Source organism: Nerophis ophidion, linkage group LG20, assembly GCF_033978795.1.
Source record: "Nerophis ophidion isolate RoL-2023_Sa linkage group LG20, RoL_Noph_v1.0, whole genome shotgun sequence".
Taxonomy (NCBI): Eukaryota; Metazoa; Chordata; class Actinopteri; order Syngnathiformes; family Syngnathidae; genus Nerophis; species Nerophis ophidion.
Genome location: NC_084630.1, coordinates 28,286,830 through 28,304,634, shown reverse-complemented (window position 1 = coordinate 28,304,634; position 17,805 = coordinate 28,286,830). Strand labels below are relative to the sequence as shown.

The window sequence follows — 17,805 nt, the reverse complement described above, 5'->3', positions numbered from 1 at the left end:
AAAAAAGCCTTTTCTAATTAAATTAGTGGGTGTATTGATTCTCCCATTCTAGACCAATACAGTCACAGAAGTGTGAGTGCCTGAAAGTCCACAGCCAGGGCAGAATTACTGGTGCGGTGCAGCAGATAGTGAAAGTAAAGTGTGTCACTAAATCCGCCGCTCCTTCTAAATGTTGTTTCAACTTCTATGCTAGTGTAGTCATATTTCTTTACTTTGTTCTTCTGTGCTGCACTTCCTGCTGGTAAGCAGGAAAAGGCTGATTGAATATAATTATGCCGTAACGAGATTGACTTTCATGACGGTGGAACAGGATGGTCGTGCACACACCGACAAACACGTTCACACAAACACATGCTAACGTACACAACACACACACATTCATTCACAGACAAACACACAGGATCACGGTCATTAAAGGTGGATTTTTTCATGCAGGATTATACCGTGCATTGTTGCTTCCTTCCGGTTGACTACTCCAGTTAACGTTTGGCAGAAATTTCCGCCATGTTTGATCGAGGAAATATGCTAACACCTGATCACCACGATCGAACTCAAATGCATCGTGATCAACGATCACAATCATATAATCGCCCAGCCCTATTAAAGTGTTTATATATTGTGCTCCTGATAAATTTGTATGTATGTTTATTTGTTAACTTTATTTTTCAGTATCAAATGATTCAAGTTGGTCAAAAATGTTTATAGTTTAAATAAGGATGCAATTCAAATATTTCCTGTAGCAAACTAAAAACCATAGTAAAAGTTATTCCTTGTTGTAAGTTGATATACATTTATTTTTTTGTTTTCTTCAACGTTAGTAAGGATACAACTTATAACAATTGTATACACAAATGATACTATGTAAAGTCCTGGAGAAAAGGTAGGGGGGCGCGAAATGTTTCCTTCTTTCTGGGGGAGCAAAACAGAAAATAATTGAGAATCACTGCTCTAAGGCAACTCCTTTAAAAATGTATGTTTTTACAAAAGATTTTTTTTCCCCCAAGCCTTGAGAATAATAAAACCCAAATGGGAAAAATCCTCAAGTACGTTATAATTCATGCATCACAGGGTTAAATTCAATTGTAAATATTGAGAAACTAGTACAAGTATCCGGCATTCAGTATTGCCAAATCAATTACGTCTTGTCATAGCATCTACTTTTCTGAATTCATTGCCGAAACACTCTTTTTTTCTCCTGCAGGTATCACCACCAAACCACTTTCTATTTATCCATCCATCATTCTCCGCCTATCCGAGGTCGGGTTGCGGGGGCAGCAGCCTAAGCAGGGAAGCCCAGACTTCCCTCTCCCCAGCCACTTTGTCTAGCTCTTCCCGGGGTATCCCGAGGCGTTCCCAGGCCAGCCGGGAGACATAGTCTTCCCAACGTGTCCTGGGTCCTCCCCGTGGCCTCCTACCGGTTGGACGTGCCCTAAACACCTTCCTAGGGAGGCGTTCGGGTGGCATCCTGACCAGATGCCCGAGCCACCTCATCTGGCTCCTCTCGATGTGGAGGAGCAACGGCTTTACTTTGAGTTCCCCCCGGATAGCAGAGCTTCTCACCCTATCTCTAAGGGAGAGCCCCACCACCTGGTGGAGGAAACTAATTTCGGCCGCTTGTACCCATGATCTTATCCTTTCGGTCATGACCCAAAGCTCATGACCATAGGTAAGGATGGGAATGTAAATCGACCGGTAAATTGAAAGCTTTGCCTTCCAGCTCAGCTCCTTCTTCACCACAACGGATCGATACAGCGTCCGCATTACTGAAGACGCCGCACCGATCCGCCTGTCGATCTCACGATCCACTCTTCCCCCACTCGTGAACAAGACTCCTAGGTACTTGAACTCCTCCACTTGGGGCAGGGTCTCCTCCCCAACCCGGAGATGGCACTCCACCCTTTTCCGGGCGAGAACCATGGACTTTCTATTTATGTTTCCATTAAAAACAGTTCATGCAAAAAACAGAAATTTGCAAATATGCAGGCTCACAAATGCTGAACCACAAACAAGCACAGATCTATTGCATTAAAATGTAGCAACAACTTTGTCCCAAAGACTAAAATTGCACTCTGCTAAGACTGGAATTATCACGCATGTGAAATATTTCTACCAGAGAAGTGATCGCAGGTTGGCAAGGCTACAAGACTTTCCAGATCCGGAGTGTTTCACACTTCACCAGCAGAAAATTCTGCAGCATGTATTCTCTAGGGAGATGTCGAGCCAGTAGCATCAGACATGCTCATGACTTTCGTGTTTTTAATGATATAAAACATAAGCATGACTTCTACATCCCTCATCAATATGTCTTGTTGGATGTTGGAATGCGTACCCAACACACATTGAGTATAGGTGCTGGATAGTACCAGTCTGAAATTCATGAAAATAAGACTTTGAACAAGCCACTAAATGATAAGATAGTGTTTATGTAATAACAGTTTCCAAAGCCCCTGAGACAAGCTAAATGTTGCCAGTAAATCTTTTTTTGTTGCTCTTTTCTCTACAAAACACACATGCTTACACAAATAGCAAAATAACCAATTAGGGCAGGATTAATCGGATCAATACAACATTTTCAATACATTAAGTGAGCGTTTCCACCACCATCGTGGGAGGAGTGAATTACCCCGCCTAGCAAAGTTAGCACATAGGGCTAGCAAAGTTAATATGTCAGTATCTCTGCATTGCTTCAACAGTGTTTGCTCGACCAGTGGTCCCCAACAGGTATCTTAACTAAGTTTGAGTACTTCTCCAAAAGGTCAAAGAATATTTGCTTAAATCCTCTATTATTTTCCTGTTTAATTCAGACAGTGAGCCTCTATTTAAATATAAAGCACCACAAAATAGCATAAAAACCATGACTGCATTGTTTGAATGGAGATCTGCTTTGTAAATAAATTACAATTTAAATGTTGGCAGTCCTATAAGGAAAACACAAATGGCTAACATGTCTATTTTTTTCTCCAAGTAACTGATGGTGATGAAGGTTGAAGACCTCTGTAGTGGACTAACTGTCACTCAACAGTGTTGATATTTCTCAAAGTATAAGGGGTCTTGGAGGGGTTGACTGTCTTTCGGCTATTGTTTGTTTCTTATATCTATACTCAATCTTGGAAAAAAATATTGTCCTTAAAATAAAAGGAAAACTTTTCATTCATACTTTCTGCCATCTGGAATTTATATACAACTCCAATTTAGGACCATACGTGTAATTCATGTGGTGAAGGCCAAAAAGAAATATAGAGTCCTATAAAAGTCATATAAATATGAGTCATATAAAACTCACCCCACGTCTCTGTCCAGCATGGTGCCGGGATGGAAAGGGGGAAACGTGCTACCGTTTGGAGGCTCCTTGGGGGAGTACAGCTTGAACGACTTGGAGGAACAGCCTGAAAGATAAATAAGTCAACAATTAGAAAAGATAATATAAAGGTCATTTCTATTTGCTGTGGGTTAAGGATGAGAATGTTGATTATTTCCAAATAGTAGTACATTTCAAATTTAAGTACATACACACATTGCATGAACAACTGAAGCAAAACGTATAATTGTGGCTATGAAAGGTAGCTCAATCTTCTCAGTAACAATGCTCTCACAGCTCAAAAAGAAGTCTCTCACACGTCTCATCCCCCTGAATTACTCTAATTGGCCAGCTCTCTAAAGGCCATCCAGGCATCGCAGTCTCCAGGTCATGACCCTAGCCGTTACCATGGCGAAGCCCCGCCTTATATATGACCCTGTCTTGTCTAAACAAAATAAACCTGTTTAGACAAGACAGCATTTCAAGCTAAAAAAAATTAATAACAGGTGCAAATTTCACCTTTGGATTACGGCATTAAGCTCATTTTAAAATATAAAGTATCTGAATGTAAAATGACCAATTCTTAGTCCATTGTTTCCCACAGGACTGCAATCTATTTGAGGGGGTTGGTTGTGGGCGGAGAGTGTCCTACATGACATAATCATCAACTGAGTTGGCCATAACACATGTGCCTGTATTTTTTTAAAAGCTCAAAAACTGTTATTGTAGGTGTTCTGCTCACTTTCTCGTTGCTATTTAGCCTAACGCACACTTCCTGGGTTTGTGGAGGTGCCCTGCGTGTATAGATCTCCGCTCCTGTGGCGAGTACTTTGCCATTTGTTACAGTTTGTATTTGATAACAGAGGAAATACATGACACAAGCAACACTCCCTGTCTCACTTCTTGGGCATTCGGCAAACCTCCGTATCGCTCTTTACTAGGAAGTCTCTAAATGAAATATTCACTGCTATAGCCCCTGTTTCTAAAACAAGGGTGTCAAACTCATCTTAGTTTGGGGGCCATATGGTGAGAAATCTACTCCCAAGTGGGCTGTACTGGTAAAATCACGGCACGATAACTTAAAAAGAAAGACAACTTCAGATTGTTTTCTTTGTTTAAAAATACAACAACCACAATTACACAAATCATAATGTTGGTTGTTTGATCTTTTTTTTACACTTACCTGTTGCGGTTAATAGTATAAATAGTTTATTTGTCGTTATTTATATATATATTTTTAAATTATGTGGTAATGTTCATCAGTCAAATCATTGGTGTTAATTTTCAAACTATCAGGATAATAACATATATCAAAATCAAATTACAGTATCTATGTAGTTTGATAATTTTCCTCGACTGATGTACTAAAATCATGTGGTTTCTTTGTACATATGGAGTATCATCTACAAAGAATTGCTATTTGAACATCCACTGGACACATTTACAACAGCTGTTTCTTTCATTCAAAAATTTTATGTTAATTTTTATACTTAGCAAACTCATCCCTCATTTCGCTGGCATGATCCGGCCCTCTGGCCATACGTTTGACCCCTCTGATCTAAAAGAGGTAGCGCTAAATCTGTTTGTGACGGTCCAAAATTATTTAAGGCGGGTTGCAACAAATAGAAGAGAAAGTCAAAAACAAATACAAACAGACGGAATAGAAATTGAAAGAGTAGATTAAACCAAATTTCTAGGTATAATGATTGATGATAAATTGAACTGGAAATCTCATGTAAAAAAATAAACAGAAAGTAGCAGTAGAGAGAAACACGTCAATAATGAATAAAGCAAAACATGTTCTAGACCAAAAATCACTCCATATTCTCTACTGCCATATCTGAGTTATTGTGTAGAAATATGGTGAAATAACTACAAAAGTACACGTCGTTCATTAATAGTGTTACAAAAAAGATCAATTAGAATAATATGTAATATTGGATATAGAGGACATTCGAACTCTTTATTTGTTGAATTAAAAATACTGAAATTCCAAGACACAGTCAATTTGCAAACAGCTAAAATTATGCACAAAGCAAACTATAATCTGCTACCCAAGTATATACAACAATTCTTCTCAACACAAGGAGAAATATAATCTTAGCGCAAAACGTAATTTAAAACATTTGTATGTACAACACTTGAGACCTTCAGGATCCATCCATCCATCCATTTTCTACCGCTTATTCCCTTTCGGGGTCGCGGGGGGGCGCTGGCGCCTATCTCAGCTACAATCGGGCGGAAGGCAGGGTACACCCTGGAAAAGTCGCCACCTCATCGCAGGGCCAACACAGATAGACAGACAACACTCACACTCACATTCACACACTAGGGCCAATTTAGTGTTGCCAATCAACCTATCCCCAGGTGCATGTCTTTGGAGGTGGGAGGAAGCCGGAGTACCCGGAGGGAACCCACGCATTCACGGGGAGAACATGCAAACTCCACACAGAAAGATCCCGAGCCTGGATTTGAACCCAGGACTGCAGGAACTTCGTATTGTGAGGCAGACGCACTAACCCCTCAGGATATTGAATTAAATTATGGAACTGATTAAGCAAAGAAATCCAATAATGTACTAATATGACACACTTCAAGAAACTCTTCCAACTTAAAGTGTTTACAAAGCACAAAGAAGAAGAACCATGATCAACATTCTGAATTTATTTCATCCATCCATTAATTTTCATGATGATCTTACTCATCTCGCCATATGAAATATAACTTACTTCACCAATTATTTATTTTTATTGTAATTTCTTATGGAGTATATTGTGAATAAATTGAGAACAGTAAGTGAACAAAAGTTTTAGCAACTGCTATGTAAAGGAAAAGGTGTAGGATTAAATAAGCTGTTTTTTCCTACTCCTTTTCGAACATGTTGAATAGAGAAACTGTAAGTAGTGATGTATCATGTTGTATACAGGCTTGTTCCAAATAAACTCAAACTCAATAAGTGAGAGTATGTAAAACAACACTATGCATTGCTAGATCCAACTTTTCTCTGCTTTTCTGGCTTGCAATAGCGAGTCATTTGCATTACATAGAGTTTTTGCACCACATTACACCCTTCCCGACTCATCTCATTTATACAGGCATCGGACTGCCACTGGGCATCTTTAATGGCTGGGTGTTGGGGCCGGGAACCAAACTCGCACCACCGGCAGGTAAGGCAGCAGCATGTACCATAAGAGAATTGTTGTGTCAGGAATTTAAACAAGTTTCTCAACGTCAAGTAGAAAACTATGCCTTAACAGGACCTAGCAGTAGTATGCAAAGGGCTGAGTGCAACAGCAAGAGAAAGGGGGGTGAAGGAAAACAACACAAATGGAGTTGATAAATAAATAAATAAATAATCGATGGTTATGTGTCCATTAGATGGTGAGAGCTCCATTAGCTCCTCTCCTCCCCTGTTAGCGGTTAATGACAGGCAGTCACAATCACATCAGCAGGATTCCACTTCCTCCATTGGGAATTTGCTCATTTCTGTCGAACAAGCAAACGCTGTGCTGTACAACTAGAATGTGCTCAATATGTCGGCTCAAAACACAAATGGTGCAAGTTGAGAGACGACATCCGCGCACATCAGACAATATACACAGAATTAACTTTGTAGATCGTAGTATAGTTTTACTGTGTTGAGTTGAGTTTGAGTTTATTTGGAACATGCATGCATACAACATGATACATCACAATTTCCAGTTTCTCTATGTTCAAAAGAAGCAGAGTTTATTTAATCCTACCCCTTTTCCTTTACATAGCAGTTGCTGACAATTTTGTTCACTTCCTGTTCTGAATTTATTCACAATATACTCCATAAGAAATAAATTATGGAGTATATTTATGAAGTAAGTTATATTTCATATGGTGAGATAAATAACCTTATTTTGAAAATGAATGGATGGATGAGATAAATTCAGAATGTTTATGATGTTTTTTTCTTCTTTTTACTTTGTAAACACTAAGTTTGAAGAGTTTCTTGAAGTGGATCATTGTTGTATTTCTTTGCTAAATCCATTCCATAATTTAATTCCACATTTAGATATACTGAAGGTCTTAAGTGTTGTATGTGCGTACATATGTTTTAAATTCGATTTTTCTCTAAGATTATATTTCCCCTCTTTTGTTGAGAAGAATTGTTCTATAGTCTTGGGTAGCAGATTATAGTTTGCTTTATGTATAATTTGAGCTGTTTGCAAATCCACTATATCGTGGAATTTCAGTATTTTTGATTCAATAAATAAAGTGTAGTTTAGATCAGTGTTTTTCAACCATGCCACACTAGTGGCACCAATGCCACACTAATGTTGTCTGGTGTGCTGTGGGAAATGATGCAACTTCACTTAATTGGTCCGGAAAATATGTTTTTTTGCAAATCAATTATTAGAATCTGCAAATAATGTGCTGTTGTTGAGTGTCTGTGCTTTGTAACCATGTAGTACTCCATATCAGTAGGTTGCTGAAGGTAAGTTAGTTGCTTAGTAGAAGTCGGAACGCATCGAGGATGGTTTGTCGTGATCCCAATATGCAGAGCACAGTGGGAGACAGCGAGCAGGTAATAAGGTATGTAATGCTTAAACCAAAAATTAACAGAAAAGAAAGGAAAAAGCACTGAAGCAAAGAGACGGCTATGCAAAACGAAAGTTATGCTGAATTTGCTACAAAGTAAACAAAAAACAGAATGCTGGACGATAGCAAAGATTTACAGTGTGTGTCCGTACATGACAAGACAATCAACAATGTCCCCACAAAGAAGGATAGCGTCGGCACAACTTAAATATAAAGCTGGTCAAGCAATAGCACTCAAAGGAAGACTTGAAGCAGGTAGTTAATTGCTTTGTAGAAGTCTGAACGCGTCACGGATGGTTTGTCGTTATCCCAATATGCAGAGTACAGTGGGAGACGATGCGCAGGTAAACAGTTGTGTAATGCTTATACCAAAAATTAACACAAGGGAACGGAAAAGGCACTGAAGCCGAGGGACGGATATGCAAAACGAAAGTTATACTGAACTTGCTAGAATGTAAATAAAAAACAGAATGCTGGACGACAGCAAAGACTTAAAGTGTGTGTCCGTACATGACATGAAAATCAACTATGTCCCCTCAAAGAAGGATAGCGTCGGCACAACCTAAATAGTCTTGTTTACCATTATAAAGCAGGTAAGGCAATGTTGTAAACATTTCACCAATCTCGCACACTTTGCAAATTATACGTCATTTCCATTGTGAGCAAGCAATTTGCATATCGCAAGACGAGATATAAGACAAGATTTTGTGGATGGTTAAGTCAGTAACCCTACATTACTATATTTTATAATTAGTAAACCAAGTTGTGGTAGTAGTTTAGTCAGTAGTTTAGTCGTGGATGTACACTGTATAGTGGTTAGGGTTGGACTGATTTGAGGCCTATACTCAGTTATATTCTCCCGACTACAAATTTATTAAATACATAAGTATTTAATAAATTATTTTGACACTAAAATAATTTTCATCCATCCATCCATTTCTACCGCTTATTCCCTTTTGGGGTCGCGGGGGGCGCTGGCGCCTATCTCAGCTACAATCGGGCGGATTTGCAAAATGTGCAACACACATTATTCAAATATATAGCTGGAAGCAATTTGCAAAAAGATTGCGCATTATACAAATTTGCAAACTGCTATTGCGCATGGCTTCACAGTGGAAGAGGGGTTAGTGCGTCTGCCTCACAATACAAAGGTCCTGCAGTTCTGGGTTCAATTCCAGGTTTGTATGTTCTCCCCGTGAATGCGTGGGTTCCCTCCGGGTACTCCGGCTTCCTCCCACTTCCAAAGACATGCACCTGGGGATAGGTTGATTGGCAACACTAAATTGGCCCTAGTGTGTGAATGAGAGTGTGAATGTTGTCTGTCTATCTGTGTTGGCCCTGTGATGAGGGGGCGACTTGTCCAGGGTTTACACCGCCTTCCGCCCGATTGTAGCTGAGATAGGCGCCAGCGCCCCCCAAGACCCCAAAAGGGAATAAGCTGTAGAAAATGGATGGATGGGGCTGTTGCGCATTTTGCAAATTGCTCACATTGGTATTGTGCCTACAACAGCAATTGCACTCACAGGAAGACGTGAAGCTGCTACATTAAAGGCCTACTGAAACCCACTACTACCCACCACACAGTCTGATAGTTTATAAATCAATGATAAAATATTAACATTGCAACACATGCCAATACGGCCTTTTTAGTTTACTAAATTACAATTTTAAATTTCCCGGAGTTTCGTTTTGAAAACGCCGTGTAATAATGAAGTGTACGCAAGACGTCACGGCTTTTGAGGAAATATGAGCCCTGCACACACACACAGCTAAAAGTCGTCTGCTTTAACGGCATAATTATACAGTATTTTGGAGATCTGCGTTGCTGAATCTTTTGCAATTTGTTCAATTAATATTGGAGAAGTCACAGTGGAAAGATGGAGTTTGGAAGCTTTAGCCTTTAGCCACACAAACACACGGTGATTCCTTGTTTAAAACTTCAGTATGGATCAGAGCGCGGTCAAGTGAACATGGATCCTACCGAATGTCAACCAGCAGAATTCGGTGAGAAAATTGTGGTTAAAAAGTCGCCTCTTACTGGATATCAGCTGAGGTTGTGCCGTCCGTACAGCTGCCGTCGACTCCCCTGAGACACTGCGCGTCAAGACACCCGTGGACAAACACCTCCGACTATCAGGTACTATTTAACTCTCTAAAACACTAGCAACATAATAGAAAGATAAGTGATTTCCCAGAATTATCCTAGTAAATGTCTCTAAAAACATCGGAATCCGTCCCAATGCAATCGCGTATTATTTTCTCTAGTCCGTAGCTATCAATATCTTCAAACACGAATCTTTCATCATCGCTCAAATTAAATGGGGAAATTGTCATTTTCTCAGTCCGAATAGTACTGATATATATATATACACACAATGTGAATATGTGAGGAGCACTCACACTTGTGACTTCAGGCAGGGCATTTCTCTCAGCACCTAAAGTTGCAAACTTTATCGTGGATGTTCTCTACTAAAGCCTTTCAGCAAAAATAGGGCAATATCGCGAAATGATCAAGTATGACACATATAATGGACCTGCTATCCCCATTTAAATAAGAAAATCTCATTTCAGTAGGCCTTTAAAAAAAAACAAAAAAACAGGAAGGGCCACCAAAATAACAGCACTAGACAGGAACTCAAGCACTACACACAGGACAACAACAACAAACTAAAAAAAAAAAAAAAGACAACCTGGTAGAGTTTAATTTTTTAACCTTTTCTGTTGGTGGTGTGCCTCCGTAATTTCATTATACAAAAACGTACTTTGGCTCAAAAAAACGTTGAAAAACACTAGTTTATACGTTGTCAAGCTAGCACCGAAACAACACTTTTAACTTTTCTCAAAAACAAAAGTGCCTGTAAACCTAAGAGTTCGCTTGAGTTATAAGTTAGTCAACGTTTTACGCATATATATGTATGTTTGTCTCTAAATCTGTGCACGCACGTTTAACGCCAGGCTGCCGGGTTACAAAGGCAATTAGAAAAGGCACCAGGCGCGTAATGCTAATTTAGCATGCTAAACACTAGCAGTTGGCTAGGCCCAAATGATAATAACACAGCATATTCGGGGCAAAAGTAAACATTTACCCACACGTGCAAGTCTTTGATATCGAAACCAACACAGCGTTATATGACGCACAAACAAAAACAACGCTTTAGTTTGACCTAACACCGAGAAGATGGCCTATGCCGGCGAAGCTAACGTTAGCTCGCTCGGCTAGCAGCTGGCTAGCGCCTTAGCATTAAATCCCTTTTCCAAAGAGAAACACGCAAAATTAACCAAATTAAGTACAACTTTATTCGCTCATGAGCCGCAATTATTGTCATCAGCAGAACGCGAGGCGAAGAAGACTGGGGGTGAGACGAGGGAGCTTTTACCTGCGAAGAGGTCCAGTGAGGAAAAATAATGTTTACAGATCCCAGTGTGTGTGTGTGTGTGTGTGTGTTTGTGTGTACGCACCGTGCGTAAAGACGGATCTGCCCGCTGAATGGACGCCTGGGCGCAGCGTAGCAACACAACACGTCCGAATCAACGCGATCGATCAAAAGCATCCAGGAAGCCAAACAGCCCCCCAAAAAAGCCGGGGAAAGTGTCGGCTATGTTTTGTCCCGCATGAGGCCTTGTCAGAGGGCTGCAGCCTGTTGTGGGTTTACATACGGACCCCGATCAGCCCTTTGTTCACTGGAGGACATGAACAATAGCTCTAGGCCCTCCTCCTCCTCCTCTTCCTCTTCCTCCTCCTCTCTCTCCGCAGTACATTTGCTCTTCTCTACCCTGACCGCCAGCCACCCCCCTCCCCTCGTCACTCCCCACCGATGCTGAGAAAGCTTGCCTGCTAAGCATTTTCCCCCCATCTTCCACCCTCTTCATCCTCATCCCATGCCTTCATGGCTGGCAAGCCACACAGATGACAGTTTGGCCAGATCCGAGGGGGTCTAAAGTGCGCTTCCCAGTTTTTTTTTTACTGACCTAGTCTGGGCCATGTCCACAGGAACTTGGATATTTCCCCACTAGGGAGTTTAAAGGCCTACTGAAACCCACTACTACCCACCACGCAGTCTGATAGTTTATACATCCATCCATCCATTTCCTACCGCTTATTCCCTTTTGGGGTTGTGGGGGGCGCTGGCGCCTATCTTAGCTACAATCGGGCGAAAGGCGGTGTACACCCTGGACAAGTCGCCACCTCATTGCAAGGCCAACACAGATAGACGGACAACATTCACACTCACATTCACACACTAGGGCCAATTTAGTGTTGCCAATCAACCTATCCCCAGGTGCATGTCTTTGGAGGTGGGAGGAAGCCGGAGTACCCGGAGGGAACCCACGCATTCACGGGGAGAACATGCAAACTCCACACAGAAAGATCCCGAGCTTGGAATTGAACCCAGGACTGCAGGACCTTCGTATTGTGAGGGAGACGCACTAACCCCTCTACCACCGTGAAGCCCTCAGATTATATATCAATGATGAAATATTAACATTGCAACACATGCCAATACAGCCTTTTTAGTTTACTAAATTACAATTTAAAATTTCTCGGGAGTTTTGTCTTGAAAACGTCGTGTAATGATGACGTGTACGCAAGACGTCACAGGTTTTAAGGAAATATGAGCCCTGCACACACACACAGCTAAAAGTCGTCTGCTTCAATGGCATAATTACACAGTATTCTGGAGAACTGTGTGTCTGAATCTTTTGCAATTTGTTCAAATAATATTGGAGAAGTCAAAGTAGCAAGATGGAGTTGAGAAGTTTTAGCCTTTAGCCACACAAACACACGGTGATTCCTTGTTTAAAATTATTGGAGGTGAAAATTTACTATGGATCAGAGCGCAGTCAAGCGAACATGAATCACGACGGAATGTCAACCAGCAGGTTTCGGTGAGAAAATTGTGGTTAAAAAGTCACTTCTTACCGGAGAAAACCTGAGCTTGTGCCATCCATAGCTGCCGTCGACTCCCCTGAGACACTGCGTCAAGACACCCGTGGACGTACACCTCCGACTATCAGGTACTATCTAACTCACTAAAACACTAGCAACACAATAGAAAGATAAGGGATTTCCCAGAATTATCCTACTAAATGTGTCTAAAAACATCAGAGTCCGCCCCAATCGCGTTTTTTTTTTATATCCTCAAACACAAATCTTTCATCCTCGCTCAAATTAATGGGTCCGAATAGCACTTTTTGTTGGAGGCTCCCATTATAAACAATGTGAATATGTGAGGAGCCCCCACACATGTGACGTCATCGTCTACGACTTCTGGTACAGGCAAGGCTTTTGTCTTAGCACCGAAAGTTGCAAACTTTATCGTGGATGTTCTCTACTAAATCCTTTCAGCAAAAATATGGCAATATCGCAAAATGATCAAGTATGACACATAGAATGGACCTGCTATCCCCGTTTAAATAAGAAAATCTAATTTCAGTAGGCCTTTAAAACAATCATACACACAAGTGTATTTAAAAAAAAAAAGGTCTAACCCAGGGGTAGGGAACCTATGGGTCTAGAGCCAGATGTGGCTCTTCTGATGACTGCATTTGGCTCTCAGATAAATCCTAGCTGACGTTGCTGGACACGATAAGGAATGAATAATTCCGCCGGTAATCACGATGTTACAAATAACGTTCAAAATATAAAACATTCTCATGCATTTTAATCCATCCATCCGTTTTCTACCGCACCTGTTCAAGAAATAACAATGTTATTAAAAAGAATTAGAGACTTAATATACTCTAAAAATGTTGGTCTTACTTAAAAAATGTACCCATTTAGTTTCATGCAGGGTTAAAAAATATGATATGGCTCTCAAGGAAATACATTTTAAAATATTTGGCTTTCATGGCTCTCTCAGCCAAAAAGGTTCCCGACCCCTGGTCTAACCTCTTCCGGCAGCACGGTGGAACAGGTGGTTCTTAACCTGGGTTTGATCGAACCCTAGGGGTTCGGTGAGTCGGCCTCAGGGGTTTCGGCGGAGCCTCTGCCGCGGAGGTCAAAACACACCCGACTCATCGTGTAAATAAAAATTTCTCCCTATTGGTGTATTATGAATGACACCAAACAATGTTCCCTATAATTTTCCATCTGATTTGAAGGTGTGTAATTTGTTGGGAGTTCATGCACTGTGTTGGTTTTGTTCTTTAAACAAGGTGTTGTTCACGCACGGTTAATTTTGTGCACCAGTAAAAAAACAAAACATAACTTTTTCTTGAATTAAAAAAAAAAATAAACATTTTATTTTCCACTAAAGAAGGGTTCGGTGAATGCGCATATGAAACTGGTGGGGTTCGGTACCTCCAAAAAGGTTAAGAACCACTGGAATAGTGCATGTGCCGCACAATACGAAGGTCCTGAGTTGTCCTGGGTTCAATCGGGATCTTTCTGTGTGTAGTTTGCATGTTCTCCCCGTGACTCCGTGGGTTCCCTCCGGGTACTCCGGAGACATGCACCTGGGGATAGGTTGATTGGCAACACTAAATGGTCCCTAGTGCGTGAATGTTGTCTGTCTATCTGTGTTGGCCCTGCGATGAGGTGGCGACTTGTCCAGGGTGTAGCCCGCCTCCCGCCCGATTGTAACTGAGATAGGCTCCAGCGCCCCCCGCGACCCCAAAGGGAATAAGCGGTAGAAAATGAATGGATGGATGGATACCCTGACCGCCAGCGACACCCCCGCCTGCCTCGTCACTCCCCACCGATGCTCAGAAAGCTTGCCGGCTAAGCATTATTTCCCCCATCTTCCACCCTCTTCATCCTATGCCTTCATGGCTGGCAAGCCACACAGATGACAGTTTGGCCAGATGCAAGGGGGTCTAAAGTGCGCTTCCCAGTTTTTTTTACTGGTCTAGTCTGTGCCATGTCCACAGGAACTTGGATATTTCCCCACTAGGGGGTTTAAAACAATCATACACACAAGAGTATTTAAAAAAAAAAAAAAGGTCTAACCTCCTCCGGCAGCACGGTGGTACAGGGGTTAGTGCATGTGCCGCACTATACGAAGGTCCTGAGTTGTCCTGGGTTCAATCGGGATCTTTCTGTGTGTAGTTTGCATGTTCTCCCCGTGACTGCGGGGGTTCCCTCCGGATACTCCGGAGACATGCACCTGGGGATAGGTTGATTGGCAACACTAAATTGTGCCGAGTGTGTGAATATTGTCTGTCTATCTGTGTTGGCCCTGTGATGAGGGGGCGACTTGTCCAGGGTGTACCCCGCCTTCCGCCCGAATGCAGCTGAGATTGTCTCCAGCAACCCCTTGCCACCCCGAACGGGACAAGCGGTAGAAAATGGATGGATGGATGGGTCTAACCTCCACGGTGGGACAGGGGTTAGTGTAGTGTCTTTCAACCTTTTTTGAGCCAAGGCACATTTTTTTCATTAAAAAAATACGGAGGCACACCACCAGCAGAAAAGGTTAAGAAATGAAATTCCACCAGGTTGTCGTGCCTTATTTTGAGTTTGTTGTTGTTTCCTGTGTGTAGTGATTTAGTTCCTGTCTTGTGCTGTTGTTTTGGTAACTTACTGTTTTGTTAGTGTTCTCCTGTAGCAGCTTCACGCCTTCCTTAGAGTGCTATTGCCCGCACCTGCTTTGTTTTCGCAATTAAGATTATTGAAGTTGTGCATACGCTATCCTTCTTTGTGGGGACATTGTTGATTGTCATGTCACATACGGATGTGCTTTGTGGACGCCGTCAATGCTCCACACGCTGTAAGTTTTTGCTGTCATCCAGCAACATGTTTTTGTTGACTTTGTAGCCAGTTCAGTTTTACTTTTGTTTTACATAGCCATCCCTATGCTAGTGGGACTTGCCTTTTGTTAATTTTTGGTTTAAGCGTGACATGTCTTTTTACCTGCACACTGTCTCCCACTGTGCTCTGCATATTGGAATCACAACAAACCATCCTTGACGCGTTCGGACTTCTACAAAGCAATGAACTACCTGCTGCCACGTACTGATATGGAATATTACAAGATTACCCTGCCAAGTTCTACACAGCACAGGCACGAGACAACAACATATTATTATAATTATTGATTTGCAAAAAATAACTTTTGGACCAATTAGGTGAGGGGTCGGTAACCTTTACCACTTAAAGAGCCATTTTGACCCGTTTCACAAAATAAAGAAAACAATGGGAGCCACAAAACTCTTTTGAAATTTAAAATGAAATAACACTGCATAAAGAGTTTTATTTTTTGCTTTGTGCTATGTATAAACCAGGGGTCTCGACACACTGCCTGCACCTTGATAATAAAATTGAATGTTGATGCGGCCCTCGAGTTTTATATGAATGCTGCTTAACAGCATTATACTTGCCAACCCTCCCAAACTTTCCGGGAGGTTCCCGATTTTTCAAAGCAACTATTCTCGCGAATGTCTGCTGATTTTCACCCAATTAACAATACCTGGAAAAGGGTGGTGTGCCATTTTGGGTTGGGGAAGAGATCTTGCACCATGAGGAACATTTCAAGTACCTCAGAGTGTAGTTCACGAGTGAGGGAAGAGTGGATCGTGAGATCGACAGGCGGATCGGTGCGGCGTCTTCAGTAATGCGGACGCTGTATCGATCCGTTGTGGTGAAAAAGGAGCTGAGCCGGAAGGCAAAGCTCTCAATTTACCAGTCTATCTAAGTTCCCATCGTCACCTATGGTCATGAGCTTTGGGTTATGACCGAAAAGACAAGATCACGGGTACAAGCAGCCGAAATGAGTTTTCCCCGCCAGGTGGTGGGGCTCTCCCTTAGAGATAGGGTGAGAAGCTCTGTCATCCGGGAGGAGCTCAAAGTAAAGCCAATGCTCTCAACTTCGAGAGGAGCCAGATGAGGTGGTTCGGGCATCTAGTCAGGATGCCACCCGAACGCCCCCCGAGGGAGGTGTTTAAGGCATGTCCGACCGGCAGGAGGCTATGGGGAAGACCCAGGACACTTTGGGAAGACTATGTCTCCCGGCTGGCCTGGGAACGCCTCAGGATCCCCCTGGAGGAGCTGGATGAAGTGGCTGGGGAGAGGGAAGTCTGTGCTTCTCTGCTTAGGCTGCTGCCACCGTGACCCGATCTCAGATAAGTGGAAGAAAATGGATGGATGGATAGACATAAAATCAGCCACTATCCTAACCCTAATTCTTAAAGACGAACTGCACTTTTTTGGAAATTTGCCTATCTTTCACAATCACAATCAGAGAGACAAAACACAGATGTCCTTTGTTTTGGAATTCTAAACAAAAACAAAAAAAACACTCGTAAGATGCGGCTAATGGGAGTCTTCAGTGTTACCTTCAAAGCCCTCTGAAGTATCCATCAACGTTGTATATACAAAACCCAAAACCAGTGAAGTTGGCGTGTTGTGTAAATGGTAAATACAAACAGAATACAATGTTTTGCAAATCATTTTCAACCTATATTCAACTGAACAGAATGCAAAGATAAAATACTTAATGTTCGAACTGGGAAACTTTGTTAAAAAATGTTTTGCAAATATTAGCTCATTTGGAATTTGATGCCTGCAACATGTTTCAAAACAGCTGGCAAAAGTGGAAAAAAAGACTGAGAAAGTTGAGGAATGTTTATCAAACACTTATTTGGAACATCCCAAAGGTGAATAGGCTAATTGGGAACAGATGGGTGCAATGATTAGGTATAAAAGCATCTTCCAAGCCATCCCTACAATGGACCAATTAAAATGTTCACATCAAATCCAAAGCACTCCCACATTCATTCAGTCAGCCATTTAGCGCATTATGGACTCACCCCCATCATAGACAAAACGTGACAAAATACACACGACGCAGCCCCAAAGACGATCGACCCGGCCATTGGAAAACGAAAGAGCAGATGCACCAGACGTAAATACAGGTGTCAAAGAAGACAAATTCAGTGCAGGAGGACAAGAAGGACAAACACTCAAACACTGCTGCGGTCCACTAGTGCATGCCCTGTTA

At 41.8% G+C, this 17,805-nt stretch overlaps 1 protein-coding gene across 2 annotated transcripts in view; it reads right to left on the bottom strand.

The window, feature by feature from the left end:
• The window catches only part of ldb1b (LIM-domain binding 1b), a 79,009-nt gene that overhangs the window by 29,543 nt on the left and 31,661 nt on the right, over positions 1 to 17,805 (bottom strand). For both annotated transcript variants that reach the window (XM_061880910.1, XM_061880911.1), the window contains exon 2: positions 3,284 to 3,386. In XM_061880910.1, the coding sequence (XP_061736894.1) occupies positions 3,284 to 3,386 (103 nt within the window). The remainder of the gene's footprint in view (positions 1 to 3,283; positions 3,387 to 17,805) is intronic.